The sequence below is a fragment of the Lygodium microphyllum genome, chromosome 13 (assembly GCF_053477565.2).
Source record: "Lygodium microphyllum isolate KBCC chromosome 13, Lygodium_microphyllum_v1.1.10, whole genome shotgun sequence".
Classification (NCBI taxonomy): Eukaryota; Viridiplantae; Streptophyta; class Polypodiopsida; order Schizaeales; family Lygodiaceae; genus Lygodium; species Lygodium microphyllum.
This window is the reverse complement of record NC_141147.1, coordinates 96121657-96138459: the sequence shown is the minus strand read 5'-3', so window position 1 is coordinate 96138459 and position 16803 is coordinate 96121657. Positions and strand designations below refer to the sequence as shown.

The window sequence follows — 16803 nt, the reverse complement described above, 5'->3', positions numbered from 1 at the left end:
AGAGAGAACAAGGAGACGAGAGAAAATAAGGTTCATAACCCATTGATGAACTCAAAGGGTCCCATGCATTTGGGTTCGCAAACTTGTTGAGAACCAAACCCAATCAAACAATTATAGGAAAAGGTATTGTCTTGAATGGTTAGCTGCTTAGCTTGCCTGTGCGAAATTTTATTTGTTTGACAATTGCTTTCCTATTGGTTGGCTAACAACCTTGCACAACTTTTCATGATATCAAAAATAAAAATTGATCACCTTATTTTCTCTCGGATGTGTTGCAAGTCTCTTTGGGGTCCCAGCAATCGAACGAACCGGTTGGGAACCGCTTAAGCTCGTGGGAACAGGTTCTTAGTAGCTGCGTGAACATATCCAGAACACATTTTTATGTGTTTGGGGTGGCGCAGAGAGAGAGAGAGAGAGAGAGAGAGAGAGAGAGAGAGGATCATGACTGCCTTGGCGTCGCCTCGACAACCCAGTTTTGCAAACGCTCTGGTAAAGTAGAGCATGTTTTGCGGTTTTGTCGATGGTTGCATGAAATAATTATAGTACTGAAAGAAGCAAGCAGTTTATGTCGATCTTTCCATTCTATCTGTTTCCCAGCAATATCCCTCCTCGCCATTGCATTATGATGACACAGAATCCATTGTTGGTTACCAAAGTTACAGAATTGGAGAAAAGGTTCGCCTACAAGCTTGACAATCGACCATCATGCTAGGTTGTCACTTATTGTGTGAGTGCAAGCTGATATAGTGCTTGGGCAAGTGGCCCCCAACAAATCACATGGCAATCATACTCCTCTCATGTAAGCAAGGTTTGAGGTTGGAAATTCAAGCATCATGCCAGGGAATCACAAGAATGCAGGAGATATCAAGAACAAGGAGGGCCCAAGCAGCCACCAAATATAGCTGGGCATGCAAGCTCAGCAGCTGGGCAATGATGCGCAATGCATGGATTGTGTCTATAGGTAGTCAGAGGGTGAGGCTAATGGGTGAAGCAGCAAATGGTGTTGCAAACCATGACAGTGATCTATGGGGGCAGCCAACGAGGTGGCAGGATAGAAGACCGATTGGATGGTGGAGATTTGGTCAACCCTTCCTTTCAAATGTCTTTTCCATTGTACATTTGATTTCAATCTTGTGGTGGGTTTTGGGTGCATTTGTCTCTCTTATTTATGCAATATATATTGATTTCTGTTGTTTTATCTCTGTGCATGGTTAAGTGTAACAGAGTGTGATGGTCAATATCAACTAGGCTTCTAGGGCAGTGCAAACGGCCCAGACATCATTTAACCAAAACGTTAGCAAATTTACTTCTTTGGAGGCTTACTCGTGGTGGATCCCCAAACTGCTTGTCTTTCAACACTGGCAGCTGTCTTGGAATGGGGTCACCAAAAGGAGAAGGTGCCCTTGGAAGTTTCCCACAGCAGGCAGCCTCTGATGGTGATTTGCTGCTGTAAATGCAGGTCAGAGTGTGGAGCAGTGGCAGGAGGGTGGCTTGCATAGGTGAAAAACGTAGGGTAGCAACTGATCAATGTGAGCAAGGCTGCAACGCAGCAGCTGGCAGCTACAAGGTGTAGTGATCTTGACAAAAAGAAGGTCAAATTTTAGCATGAACAGTCAGCCATTCAGCAACCATTAGCTGAAGATTCTGTCCTTTTTGATGCTGAAAATGAGTAGCAACCGATTGTGCTACAGCCAAAAGAAAATGGACAACAAATAGATGCACATGATGGAATAGGACAGCAAGAAGAACATGCTGGAAATAGGTTACAACAGCAAGAAAATGCTGAAAATCAGCCACCAGGTGATGGTGTGCACATACCTGAGGATATAGGTCCATTGCCTATCAATACAGATCATTGGGTAAGAAGGTCTAAACGTGTCAGAAGGCAGCCACCGAGGTTTTAGTCATCTTTGAATTGCATTTTATTGACTGATGAAGGTGAGCCTTTGACATTTAGAGAGGCACAATCATGTGAAAACAAGAGAAAGTGGGAGCTTGCTATGTAGGAAGAGATGAAGTCTTTGTATGCAAATAACACATGGGAGCTTGTACCTTTGCCCAAGGATAGGAAAGCTATTTCTAATAAATGGTTTATAAGGTGAAATGTATTGATGGGAAGCCCAAATACAAGGCATGTTTGGTTACTAAGGGCTATACACATAAGGAAGGCATAGACTTTCAGGAGGTTTTTTCACCAGTGGTGAAAATGACTACGCTCCGTGTTTTGTTTACTCTCATTGTATCCTTGGATTTAGAGTTGGATCAAATGGATGTGAAAGCTGCTTTTCTTTATGGTGACCTAGATAAAGAGTTGTATATGAAACAACCTGAAGGCTTTGCTATTCTAGGGAAAGAGCATTTAGTTTGTAAGTTGAAATGTAGCTTATATGAGTTGAAACAAGCCCCTAGACAGTGGTATAAAAAGTTTGATACTTTTATACTCAGCTATGGATTCAATCACAGTCATGTAGATCACTGCTTATACACTAAAAAGGTTGATGATGCAAGCCTTATTATGCTGGTCTTATATGTAGATGACATGCTGATTGCAAGAAAGTGTAAGAGTACCTATATGTTGTTAAAAGGTAGTTGAGTTCAGCCTTCTCAATGAAAGGTTTGGGAGCAGCTGAACACATTTTGGACATGCGTATTAAAAGAGATAGAGGGTAGCACTTGTTTCTCTCATAGGATAAGTATATCAGCAAAGTACTTGACATATTTAATATGGCTGATGCTAAGCCTCTTGGTGTGCCTTTATCCCCATATACAAAGTTTAGCAAAGCTGATTGCCCAAAAGATAATGCAACTGCTACTGCTATGAAGGGCATATCTTATACATCAGCTTGTGGTTCTTTGATGTATGCCATGGTTGCAACTCGTCCTAACATTGCTCATGGAGTGGGAGTTATTAGTAGATTTGTGTCTAACCCTGCCAAACCACATTGGGAAGCAGTGAAATGTATCTTTAGATACTTAAAAGGTACATAATAAAAGCGTATATGCTATGGAAAGGGTACACTAGAGTTGTAGGGATTCTGTGATTCAGACATGGCAGGAGATCTTGACACTAGAAAATCTACCAGTGGATATGTTTTAACTTAAGCTGGTAGGGCTATTTCTTGGTATTCAAGGTTGCAGAAAATTATAGCACTAAGGACTACAGAGGTTGAATATATTTCAGCCACAAAAGCTTCTAAGGAAGCTATTTGGCTTGGCCGTTTGGTCAAGGATTTTGGTCTTTCTTCATGTACTTCAGTGCTTGGTTGTGATAGTAGCCGAAGTCCATTGTGTCTGGCTAAGAATGCCATGTTTTATGTGCGTACCAAACACATAGATGTTCGGTATCACTTCATTTGACAAGTCTTGGATGATAGTCTTGTCACATTGACTAAGGTCAAAACCCAAGATAACCCTGCAGATGTTCTCACTAAAAGTCTTGCAAAGGCTCAATATAAGCATTGCATTCGATTAGTGGGAGTTAGCTAGCTTAAAGGTACCACTTTGGGCCTTTAAGTGGGAGGTTGTTGGTTGTAAAGTCCCTTCGGATGTAAAGTCCCATTAATCTTCGTGTGTATAAACTTACAAATGTGAACGCTTCCTTATTTGTAACCTAATATATAAATACATTTGTATTCTTTGTGTATCGTGATACTTACCGGTACACTAATCTTGGGATTCTCTCACTCTCACTCTCAACTCTACTTCTACTCCATTCCTGTCTCGCACTCCATTTCACTCTGTCACAACGTTGTTGAGTGTAAAGTCCCTTCGGGTGTAAAGTCCCATTATTCTTCGTGTGTATAAACCATAGCAGCCAGAAACCTGTTTCGTAAGTTTCTTTCAAGAGGGAGTAAAATAAGAAAGGCAGGTTTTTTAACATAGGGATTTTTAATAGTTTTGACTAGGGAAAGAGGTTCTAAACCTCTATAGAACTCTCTTTTAAACAAAGAATGGCCAATTGAGCTTGAGTGATAATAGGGTCAATTGAGAATAATATGTTACATATCCATGATCCATTATTAACTTGTCACTTATGTCAAAGTTAGTTTGTGAACAAGCTATACATTCATTCTTGATTTTGATATTTTGTCAATTTGTTTTGAAGTGAGAATCATGATGTTGCAACTTGACTCAGTTCATATAATATATCATAAATAACTCATAAATGAGACTAAAGTCATATAATATTCAACTCTCAAGACAAGAATAGATACTAGATTGACAAAGTCCAATAACTAAACAAAATCACAAAAAAATCAATCTCTCGTCGAAAATCTTGAGCCCTCACGAGTCATTACATATCATCATCATCATATTTAACATTGCCCCCAATAGTTTTTGTCAAAAAACCATCTTTCGGGTTCCAACTCACAAAAAAAAAGGAAAAAAAAACGCCCATGTTTTTTACTCTTAGAAACGTTCTGTACTTTAAGAAACGTTTAGAAGTTTCAAATTCAAAGAAATGTGTTTCTTAGCTGCTATGGTATAAACTTACGGGTGTGAATATTCCCTTATTTGTATCCTAACATATAAATACTTTTTTATTCTTTGTGTATCGTAACACTTACTAGTACATTCATCTTGGGATTCTCTCACATATAAATATATTTTTATTCTTTGTGTATTGTAACACTTACCAGTACCTTCATCTTGGGATTCTCTCATTCTCACTTTGAGCTTTGCTCTTGCTCCATTCCTGTCTCGCACTCCATTGTACTCTGTCACAACACAATTTTTGGCTAGTTTTTTTGTGGTTCCATTTTTTCAAGTCCTAGGTAAAGAATCAAGGGACAATCTGTCCAAATTGATTGTTATTTGTTGCTACAGCAAGGGGCTTTTGGAATAGCAAAGAAGATTGTGAATCTTGGCTTTTACTTATTCCATTAGCTATCAAATTAAAGAAATACCGAAAGGAGTGCAGTTTTGGGATCAACAGGATGTCCAATGTCCAAGATTATAAAGGTAATTTGTACATTTTAATTTTCCATTATCTATTAAGTTAAAGAAATACCGAAAGGGGCGTTAGTTTTGGGGTCAACAAGGTATTCAATGTCCAAGATTATAAATATAATTTGTACATTTTAATTTATGTTCATTTGTTGATTGTTGTAATTAAGTGCTTAATCAAGAAATTACCACCCTTTACAAGAAAAAAGGCTAGTTGTGTGTCTCGTGTGGTCATCTGCTACTTGTAAGCCTTGGTTTTAGTCAAATGAGTACATTAGGAGCTTTGATATTGTATTTGTGTGTTGTTTTATGTGCTTCAAGTACTTTAGATAGAGGGCACATTAGTGCATTTCTTTTTGGGCATTTTTTGGCTATCCTGGGTGCCCATGGTGAAGATTGATTTGATATGGATGCTTCTTGGTGATGTTTTAATGAGCGGATCCACATGGAGGAACTTGAGATGACATAGGTCACACGGTAGTAGACAACGACATTATGTAGACGATGCATTATAGCCAAGACAGAGTAGGCCGTCGATGCAAGCAGAGCAACAGCTGATGTTAGACAGACACACTATTAGGCAACGCTTGAAGGATAGTTGGGCAGTGTTGAAAGAATATTTGGATAATAGGGTAGATGTGAATGACAAGGCAAACAATAATCTTGTAGGTGAAGTGATACATTGATGAGCTATCAGACTTGGCAATCTGTAGGGAGATGTGGCTGGGCAAGGCGCTGTAGGGTTTTGTGAGCTAAGGCAAACTTGGAGGGTGCGACAATGTAGTTGAGGTGCTTGGCAACATTAGACAGGATTGTAGTAGAGCCAGTCTGTCAGAAGTGAATGGAACAATGGAAGCGTGTGGAAAATTGCTGTAATAGACTGCTATACACAAGATACAAAGAAAAGAGAAAGAGAAACACTGCAAAAGAAAAGAACACTGTACAAGGAACTCAGAATAAAAGAGATACTTGGGAAGTGGAATCCATATATCAAGATATGGGACAGTACAAAACCAATGTGAGTCACTAGCTGTGAAGGCATTGACACCTACTCTCCCTTCACTAGAATCGGTCAGGTGATGAATGATCATAATGTGGAGGAGAAGCCTGAATAAATAGGCAAAAATAATGCCATAAATCATGTCAGGTCAACTAGCAATAAATGCTAAATGACTATCATAAAATACCATGAAAAATGCCTAAATAAGTAGGATAATAATCTTGGTGCCCTAGTCCACTAACATGCATAGACTCAGCCATAAACTGACATATCTGCTAACACCCTCTCTCAGATCATGGGTGATGTGATACAATATAATATACAATGATAATGTCCCATCATAGTACATACAATAAAGACCACTAGAGTAGAACCATGGAGATCCAAGTAGTGGGTGTGCAAGCCACTACCAATAAGCCTTAGAGAGAACTTGATGTCAATGTTGATTGTATCAACTCCTGAAAATAGAGAATAATCATAGCAACTCTCAATATCTATCAACTAGAGTAGAACCATGGAGACCCAAGTAGTGGGTGTGCAAGCCACCACCAAGGTGCCTTAGAGAGAACCTGGTGTCGATGTTAATCATATCAGCTCCTGAAAATAGAGAAGAATCATAGTAGCTCTCAATATTTGTCAACAATGTCTTGTAGTAGCATACAAGACCAGCCTGTCAAAAATGCCTTTGAATATATATGACCATGGATTCCTTGCCTTTGGCCAGACCGCCAAAGTGTCCCTTTGTGAGAGCTCAGATAAGAAGCCAAGACCGCTCGTTGTCAAAGAAGCAGCTCATCATGAACCTGGATGTCAATCCTAGCTCCAAGATTTGAACCTGTTAGACTTCAGTCAGTGCATCAGGGAAACTCCTCTTTGGAACTTGTGCACCTGTACACGTGTATAGATGAGGTTCACCTAACCCATCTCACCACCCTCTCACTCTCCCTTCTAGCATTGGAGAGTTGTGAGGGATAATCCCATCACTTGTACTAGTAGCATGGAAGGAAGCATCCGTCGTCACTGTTTGCAGTAACTCCTATCGTAAAGCCGCTAATGTCTTACAGTCCTTTTGGAGTTGTCCCCTCTCGCCACAATGAGACTTCTTCTGCGGCCGTATGGCACCTCTCTCTAAAACTGGAACCTTTGAAGTACCAACAGATAGCATCCTCATAGAAATGTGAAGTTGAATACAAGAAGTCTCCAATATAACACTCGTAGATGAGTAAAGAATATTTACATGCTAACTATCAAGAGGAGATGCTGGAGGAGCCATGATGAGGGAGATACATGAAGATAAAGAAAGACAAGGGATCTTTAGGGAGAAAAGTATGCCAAAAATACAAACTCACGAGGATTGCACGAGTTCCAAGTAGTAAAGAAAGCACATAGAGAAAAGATCAATAGTAACCAGAGTGTAATGATGAGAACATGACAATTGGATGCACATGAACCCTCTCTAAAGCTGAGCAGTGTACCACACAGTGAGAAGACATACCAAAAATAATCAAAACCAACCTGAAAATACTATTGCCGAGCCCTGCACAGTAGCAAACAGCCAAAACTTAGGTGCTGATCAGTAAAACAAAGGCAACAGACACCAAAATGCAGATTTGGAAGGGTGAATAACAAGTCCCCAGCCTTGATACGGGCCCAAAAAGCTGAAAACGAAAATGGCAGTTTACAAAATATTGAGGAGGCAGGCTGAAAATGATTAGAAGATGGTCGCTCAAGCTGTCAATCAGTCCCAGCAGTCAGAACAGGTCCAAGCAGCAGTCAAAAAGTAAAAACTCAGACCTGAAACAATGTAAAACAGCAGTAGGAACAATGATCCTGCAATCTGATACCATGTCAGAAGTGGATGCAGTGATGGAAGCGTGTGGAAAACTGCTGTATACAAGAGAGAAAGAAAGAGAGAGAAGCATTGCAAAAGAAAAGAGCACTGCTCAAGGAACTCAGAAGCAAAAGAGATTCGTGGGAAATGAAATCCATATACCAAGATATGAGACAGTATAGAACCAATGTGAGTCATTGTCTATGAAGGCACTAGCACGTGCTTCTCTCCCTCCACTAGAACTATTTAGGTGATGAATGATCTAATGTGGAGGAGAAGCTTGAATAAATAGGCAAAAATAATGCCATAAATCATGTTAGGTTGGCCAACATTTAATGCTGCTCGACTAGCATTTAATGTTGGTTGGCCAGCAATAAATGCTTAAATGACTATCATATAATGCGAGGAAAAATGCCTAAATAATCAGGATAATATCGTGGTGCCCTAGCCCACTGACATGCACAAACGCAGCCATGAACTGACATATTTGCCAACACAGTCTTGGGCAACGGTTGGTGGACAAGAGAGCAGTTGTGCAGACCTTCTTTTTCTTCAGCACCACAAACAGCAGGCAAAAGGCATTGGCGAGACCCATTTTGATACCAATGTTGGGCGGAGGAGCTTGCAGACGGTGGAGAGCTTCTAAGGTGGATGGAATTCCATGGTAGAGAGAGAGAGAGAGAGAGAGAGAGAGAGAGAGAGAGAGAGAGCTGTCCACCATCAGACAAGTCTTTTGGGTGCCTTGTGGCTATGGTGATCTCTGCGGTAGAATCTTCGATTGATTGCAGGATTGGCAACCCTTTCTTGCCTTGTATTCTTAATTTCTCTTGGCAAGATTGGGATCTTGTAGGGTGTTTGACACTTCAACCTTCTTTAGTTAATCAGATTTATCATTTCATGATCAAAGATTGTGCATGGTTGATCACCAAAGCCAACACACTTTGGGGATTGCGCAAATCTAAAGCCTAGTGGAAATTGACAATAATGGAGGGATGGATCAATAAGATGCCATTCAAATGCAAGGTATTCATTTGAAGAATGTTGGTGGGGGGCCTCCCCCTTTCATCAACGTAGAGGTATTTCTAATGGTATTTTGTTTCTTTTGTACCACTATGGATGAGTCTTCCCATCAAAGATTCATCTCTTGCCCTTTCACTCGGAAGAATTGGGCCCTTCTCTCGAACATTTGGCATGCTATGGTGGGGACTAGGATGCATCCTCTTGATTGGATATTTGGTAAACCTAAATATTATGGTCTGCCACAACCTCATATGAAGGTTTTGTTTCACTTTTTCAGATTTTGGGGTTACTGGCATATTTGGGTCACTCGCAATGTAATCATTTTTGATTCCACTTGGGGCATTTAACATTGTGTTGTGAAGCTTAAGGGACTTCTCTAGTGGCAGCTTGACCTTATGTAGCATGCTGATATCTTTGGTTAGAGATGATTTAGTTCCTTGGCATACTCCTCTGTTCCTTTGTTGTGACTTTGTATCTTTTTGTACATGATGGCCTAGAGCCAACTTGCATCTTGTAATCTTGCAATCTTGTATTTTTTCGTAATTCATACAATTATCTATTATGTGTGTGTGTGTGTGTGTGTGTGTGTGTGTGTGAGAGAGAGAGAGAGAGAGAGAGAGAGAGAGAGAGAGAGAGCGCTCTTGCAAGTATGTAGAGTCTGAAAGAATAAATTGATAATGATAAGTGAGACGAAAGTACAACTAATAGGGCTTTAATATATAGGCTAAGGTGTACCTAAACCTTTCATCCTTATTTAAGATATGGGTTCGATTCCTGTTATTCGCAAGTAACTTTTCGACAAGCAAGATAAGTGATGGCCATAAGGAAATAAACATTAAGCTAACTTGGGTTTTCTATGGCTTATCCTATGCCTATCTCATTATCTTGGTATTTCTTAGGTTAATGGGAGTAGAGAAAGAAATGGGCTTTTAATTTATGATACAATCTTATTGTATGTTGATTTAGCAAACTAATGTCTCCAAATGGGCCTTCATTCCAAAGTGCTGCAGGCTTGGGCCGGTGTGCTTGGATAGGAAAATTATTTGGTTGGCATTACAGTTTTCTCGCCCTTTGGGCGGACGGAGTCAAGTCGACTTAATTAGGCTAGTGGATCATAATGTGCTCCATTGACTTTTTTGTGAAACTGTTGCACCTATTAGGTGGTGTAAAAGGTGTTCACATCTAAACATGCACTCTTATACACAATATTGTGTGGTTCATGCATGGGGACAATAAAATAACTAACAGCCAAGTTGCCACACTGTATTCACGGGCGTAAATGGTCCAGGATGGCAACATGGCTGCTGGGTTTTCAACTAGGCGAGATGATATGGTGAAAGCATGATAATGTGAAGGTCAGTTGTGTGGCCATGGGTGCAGCTGAGGAGATGATGTCCTCTCTGACCCAGCAAGTAGTTCAAATAACAAATCAAAGGAACAATTTCAGAGCTGTACTATTGAGCATGTACTTCCAGTTTGAGGAAAAATGTATTTGCTTAGATGCTTGAAAGGATTTCTAGCTTCAATAGGTTCAGCTTTGTTCTGACAATATATTCACTTGTTTGTTTTTCACAGGAGACAGTAAGAGGGGTCCAAGTCAACCAAGTCTTTGCTAAAAGATATGCTATTACCTGTAGCTCCAATGTGATAGATGAGAGGCATCCAAGTGATAAACTACAAGTGACTACAGACTTTTCACCGATGAATATTGCAGCAGGGGCTGTCAATGCCTTGTTCTCTTACAAACCCTTCTTTAATTTCGCAGCAGGCAAAGCCAGGAACATGATAGTAGCAAGGGGAACAGAGATAGGCCATCCATGGGCTCCAGAGCTTGCCAGATTGAACTTACATGACTGGTCTACTGAGCTTGCTGCTGTCCAGAATACAAGCTTAACATACCCAGATGTGATACTTTTTCCTTTAGTCTCAATGGTTGTCTCTGTCTAATTGTCTTCCATTTATGGTGCTCATGTGCAAATACGCTGACTTTGTTCTGTTCTTCCAGTACTACTTGAAGCCATTTCATGCATATGAAATGGGAAATCTGTCATGGAATGCAGCACTGGAAGTGGAACTAGCAGCAAAGTCAGTGCATGCAAATGTTTTTGACCCAGAGGTACACAACTCCTGCTTGTATGTCATCAGTGTAAGTAATACATCTGCAATGTTGAAGATTTACAAATCTTTTCTTCTGTGTTGAGCTTGCTTTGGGTGCAACCAGAATTGTACAACACACAAAGTACCAGATGTTACAGCCTGCGGCAATGATATCCTTAGTGCTTGATTGATATCTCTTTACAGGAGTTATTTAATGTCGCCATTTTTAACACTGCATTTTTAAGGGAAGGCATTGTTGGTAACTAACCCTTTTATGCATGACTATGTCGATCACTACTAATTTGTGCCACTAATTTGAATTGATCAGTTCTCTCAGTGGTGTGCAGAGCTAAATTATGCATATCCAAGGAGTCAAGCTGCTCTGTTTGTTATGTTCTATCAAGAATAAGCTTGCGTCTCACTGGTGCAGTTAAAGTTTGATGGTCTGTTGCTAGTGCAGAGGAAGAAGCTTGATCCAGATGGAGACCAGAGATTACGGGATTCATACATGGAGAAGCTTCAGTTAATGCTGGAAACAAAGGTCACCACTGTTGTAGATATAGGTTGTGCCACCGGCCTGAGCTCCTTTGAACTCCACAAGGTTAGCGCTCATCATCCAAAATTATAATGCTAGGAAAGGTTAGGAGTTACATATGCACACTGTGCAGTAAATAGAATCTCTATCTAACATTTTCGTCTCCTTCTATAACATGTGCTATGTGAGAAACACTGCAACAATCAAGGGTTGATTGTTAAATTGTGTGACCACTGATGAAATACTTGGAAAATTGGTCGAGTGATTCAAAGAGGTTGTTTGGAATGAAGTACCATTGCTTGGAAGAAAGTGCACTCATTGGTGATCTAACCTTTGGTTCAGGGTGCATTTGATATGCTGTTGATAGAGATGAGCTATCCTTTGGAGCTTACAGCTAGATGTAAAATAGGACTAAAAGAATCTAGAGAATGTTTTTACTGTGAAAGCAAGTTTGGTTTTTAAATAATCAGATCAATTTAGACTGATTTGATATGCCTTTTTCAAATAGTGGTGGTTTTTGCTTGTTTTCATGTGCACCATAGTCTTGTGTTGAACTTCTTCCTACTTTCTGACTTTACCCAGAGGTGTAGATCTTAGACTGCTTTATCTAAGGATTGATAACTCTTGTATCTTCTTGCAGACTTTTCCTGGTGCTCATATAATAGGAGTGGATCTTTCACCCTACTTTCTCTCTGTTGCAAATTATCGTCTGAGGGAGAAGCAAGAACTATCTGTATGAACTACTCTCTGAATCACAAGTGTGTTCTTTGCTTTTTATTCCCCTGATTTTGTTACTAACAGTTAATGAATCAACAAAAGTTCAAACTCGTGAGGAATCCTTTTCATGAAGTTTGGTCTTTTTGGGTGGTAGCTTGTATCAGGATAGAATAAGTGGTGTGTTGACACAACAATAAACCAGTAGTCAGTCTTTAGCTTGTCAAGATGTGTACCTGGCCATTGGCAACTGCTTGAAAGTTATCCTTTCTTTGTTGCATCTTTTCTATACACATTAAACACTCTGACCAACTTGGTTTGTTTTGGAAAAAGGAGGCAAACATATCCATGCAGTTCTTGCATGCTGCAGGTGAGTACACTGGGCTTCCTAGTGAAGCATTCGACCTTGTTTCTCTTTGCTTAGTGTGCCATGAACTTCCTCGAGAAGCAACTAAGATGGTATGGATTGGCTCTAGAATACATTCATCTGATTAGCCAGGATTGATCATGTAGAAGGCTCCCTCAGACACTTGCTTTTGCAGATACTTGAGGAGGCACATCGTCTGCTGAAGCAGGGAGGGGCATTGGCAATCATGGAAATGAACCCTCACTCCCCACTTTTACAAAAGATGGTCCAGAATGTCATTGCCTTCACAGCTGTGAGCTCCTCACTACTGACAAAATTGTTTTGAGTCCAAAGGATCCTCATACTAACTCTCTTCAGTTGAATGCCTTTGCAGTTCAAATCAACAGAGCCTTATTTTGATGACTACAGAACATTCTTCATTGAAGGTGCCATTGAAAAGACAGGATTTACATTTCCCAAACAGATTGAAAGCTCTCCAAGACATAGAACCATTCTCGCTCTCAAAAAATGAAACATCATGTTTGTTGTTATTGTTGCTGTTGTTGATGATGAAAATGATGATGATGGTCATGATATAGTGGTATTGGTGACAACTATGATAGTGGTGGCAATGCTGATGATGACTGGTGTTTAGTATGACATTCCTCAGCCATCAGACAATTATTCAATGCAGTGGGCGCCTTCATTCACAAGAGAAACAAGTGTATTAAAGTTGGAAGAAGCTTGGAAGGCAATGCAAGCAATGCCACCAGCTTTCTCAATTGGATGGGACCCTAGATTTAAGATTTGAAGAATATGCAAAAGTAAGGAAGGTGCCACTATCCATTGGGTGATTAGTTGGCCAAGGTAATGTTGGATGTAAGGATCATGATGATTGCATTGTGTCCTCTATACAATTGAAATATCTAGATTAAGTTTATTAGGGTAATACCTTGATAATTTTTGTTCACAATTGAATTCAACATGCATTGTTCAAGAGATCCATGTACTTGGGGTAAATTGGATATGCATTTGCTATGAATGGATAATTTACTTCTTTACTAATTATTACTACTAGAAGTGAAATCAACCATTTTCAATACATACTAAAGTAGTTGTGATGAAAGTGTAAGTGTGTTTATCTATATTAGTCTCCAAGTGTTTGACCATCAAGTAGTCTTGCCACATTCTGTTTGCTCATGATCTTCACACCTCTATCCATTTCTCACTCCATGCTTCCTATGCTCTCGCATGCATGTGCATGTTACTCATCATACAATCATTTTTTGTGTAAACTAGGGACAAAAATTACATATAGATCATACATGTATGGCATTGACATGAAATGACCAATCCTTCATTACATGTTTTAAATACTTGGATGAGGGCTTGCCATCAAGGCACTACCACAGTGCCGTGATGCGAAAGCGTATGATGAAATTGAAAGAAAACATGAGAGAGAGAGAGAGAGAGAGAGAGAGAGAGAGAGAGAGAGAGAGAGAGAGTACTGATGACTGTAGTATATTGAATGCTGAAGACAAAAGTTGACGAGTATACCCAATGGGCTTTAAGTGTATCAGCCTCTTAAGGATCTCTCAGATCTACACAAAAGAATATGTCAAAGATGGTAGATGAGCCTCTAATCAAGCTATCAAAAAAGATTAAAAAACATGTAGTTGGCTTGCATTGATTGTAGCCAATTGGGGATGTTGGATTGCCTTGCCATGTGGCAAATTGATTGGATTGCCCTTATTGCCCTTGCTTGTTGCTCAAGGAGTATGCTTGTTACCCATTGTATTTGCTTGTTCAATAAGTCTTGGTGCTCATGTTGCCAAAAGTGCTTGTGTGTTGTCTAGGTGTCCATACTACTAACACCTCATGTTAGAACCTCAACATGACATGAGACTTAGGGATCTAGAGTACTGACAAAGAATGGCATGAGAGAGTGCCTTGGAAAGTAGATCTGCCAAAGTATCCTTGTCTTATGATGCTTCACATCATTGGTCGTGTTCAACATCTTCTCACAATTAAAGTGATACTAGATCTCTATATGTTTCGTCCTTGTATGAAAAATTGGAATTTGCACTAAGGCTATGCAACTCCCATTGTCACATAGAAGTTTGGTAGCTTAGGGTTGCTTACAACCAAGCTTACCCATCAACCTTCAAAGCCATATGGTTTCGCAAGTAGTACAAGATGCCACTTGGTTTTGGCATTTGTCAATGAAGGGGTAATAATTGGTTGCTTCATATTGCTTTGAGAGATAGCACTTGCATTTAGTAGGAAACAAAAGCTTGTAGTTGATTGTTTGTGATCAACATTGCTACCCCAATCTAAGCCTATCCAGCCTTGAAGCACCAAAGCTAAATCACTTGTACTTGGATAAAATAAACCAAGATTGAATTGGAAAACACAAATCAATCTGAGTATTAAGAAGCTATATAAAAGACCCAATCAATTATTGATATTTGGAAGCATTTGTTGCATGGGAATCAATATGAGTCAAAGCCTTCAATTTTTCAATCCATAGGAGGAGAGAGAGCATGACACTCGATCATGTCAAAGGTGGTCAAAAGCTCTTGTACATACAGCTATTAGATAAAGAACCCCCTCTTGGTTTGCCATATCTCATGATCTAGAAAGAAATTAAAAAAACATATATTAGTCATTGTGAATTTCTCCTGATGTGCCTCCTTAGTCTATTTGATATTTCGGGCATGGTCTCTTTTCAAAATGAGATCATCCACATAAAGTATAGACAACACATGCCCTTTGATTGAAGTATGGACATACAAATTTGGATTGGATGTAGACCTCAAAAACCCCAACTCTCCAAGTAAAGAATCAATCTTCTTATTTCATGTGCAAGGATCTTGTTTAAGGCCATATAGAGTATTCTTCAACTTGTATACCTTATCATCAAAAGATGAGAAGCTAGGAGGTTGCTCAACATAGATCTCCTCTTGCAAATCACCATTTAAGAATGTTGACCAATTGGTATACCGGCCATTTTCTATAGAGTTGGTTGAGGCAAGAACTATCTGAATAATAGCCATGTGAGTTGTGGAGGAAAAGGCGTTGAAGTCCACATCCGGTTGCTATGCCAAACCTTTTACAACCAACCTTACCTTGTGTTTATCCAATGTGCCATTATTGAGGTACTTGTTCACATGCAATTGCTATGCAAAACCTTTTGCAACCAGCATTGCCTTGTGTTGATCCAATGCGCCATTGTTGAGGTACTTGTTCTTAAAGACCCATTTAACTCCAATCACCTTCATATGAATGAGTCAAGGCACAAGCTACCAAATGCCATTTCGCTCAATAGCCTCTAATTTCTTCTCCATGGCCTTGTGCTAATGATCAAATTGTAAAGCCTCTTGAATTGATGTTGATTTTTGATCCTGCATTGCACATGTGATTAACCCATAATTAGTATGCATAGGCTCTTCTATGTAAAGTCATGCTAGGGTTTGCATTGAGAAAACATAGTATGCATGAACATGACTAAAATACAAGAACTCAATAAAAGAAAAAACACAAAGAAAAAACAAAGAAGAGAGAGAACTTTAAAGTGAATGAATCAATGCTGTACTTGGATGTAAGAATGTATAGAATGCTCAAAGGCAAAGCAATAGGAGTAGTCGAAGAATGACATCCATCAGAGATAGATCCATAGTGTTGTAGCTACTAGTTGGAGTTGAGATGATGTTGAAAGTGGAAGGGTAGTAGGCTAGATACCAAAATGCAATAGTTTTTAAGGTTAGAACTAGTAAACATAGCAATGTAACTACTTAAAAATGATGGCAACTAATCATGGAAGGCTATATGAAGCTAAGCAACAATAAAGGAAGGTAAAGACGATGTTGATTGTAGTAAATGTAAGCTACAACATGCACTAAAAGTGGCTAGACAACAAGGGGACTTGCTCAAACTATAAGCACAATTGTTCGGAGGGGCACAAATTGGTCACTAGCAGTTGGAGTCAGTAGGTGATAGCAATGGACAGAGCATTAGGGAATGTTGATGATGTGGCAATAGTCATGATGGATTGGACAACCACTAAAGAGAGTTGATGTGCTTGACACTTCCAAGTCAAGGTATTGCCTATAAAAAGACATGGGTTGAATAGTGGACATCTTGTCTATTTATAGGTGAGTTGATCCTCCCAAATTAGGGTCTTATGGGACAAAGAGACTCTTTAGAATCATACACCATTTACCAAAACTAGGTCATTTAGGGTTGGTTTGAAGAGTAATTGGTTTGCAATGCATTTTTTTGCTCAACACCTCCTATTAGGTCCAAAACTAACA

The 16803-nt window shown here is 39.6% G+C and overlaps 1 protein-coding gene across 16 annotated transcripts; it reads left to right on the top strand.

Moving 5' to 3' along the window:
• Nucleotides 1-267: 267 nt before the first annotated feature.
• Nucleotides 268-13516, top strand: LOC148026932 (methyltransferase FFUJ_09178-like). Of its 16 annotated transcripts, none has more exons than XM_087691478.1 (10): nt 272-489; nt 598-799; nt 10374-10478; nt 10567-10703; nt 10804-10914; nt 11332-11496; nt 12071-12163; nt 12478-12603; nt 12687-12803; nt 12885-13515. In XM_087691478.1, the coding sequence occupies exons 4-10, from the start codon at nt 10581-10583 to the stop codon at nt 13020-13022; spliced, it is 873 nt and encodes a 290-aa protein (XP_087547604.1). In that variant the 5' UTR covers nt 272-489; nt 598-799; nt 10374-10478; nt 10567-10580; the 3' UTR covers nt 13023-13515. The 16 variants fall into 16 exon arrangements, with proteins under 16 accessions (XP_087547590.1, XP_087547595.1, XP_087547591.1 ...); XM_087691474.1 differs by having other exon boundaries at nt 10564-10703; nt 12885-13514; XM_087691464.1 differs by having other exon boundaries at nt 268-489; nt 598-675; nt 10374-10703; nt 12885-13516.
• The last annotated feature ends 3287 nt before the right edge of the window (nt 13517-16803 follow it).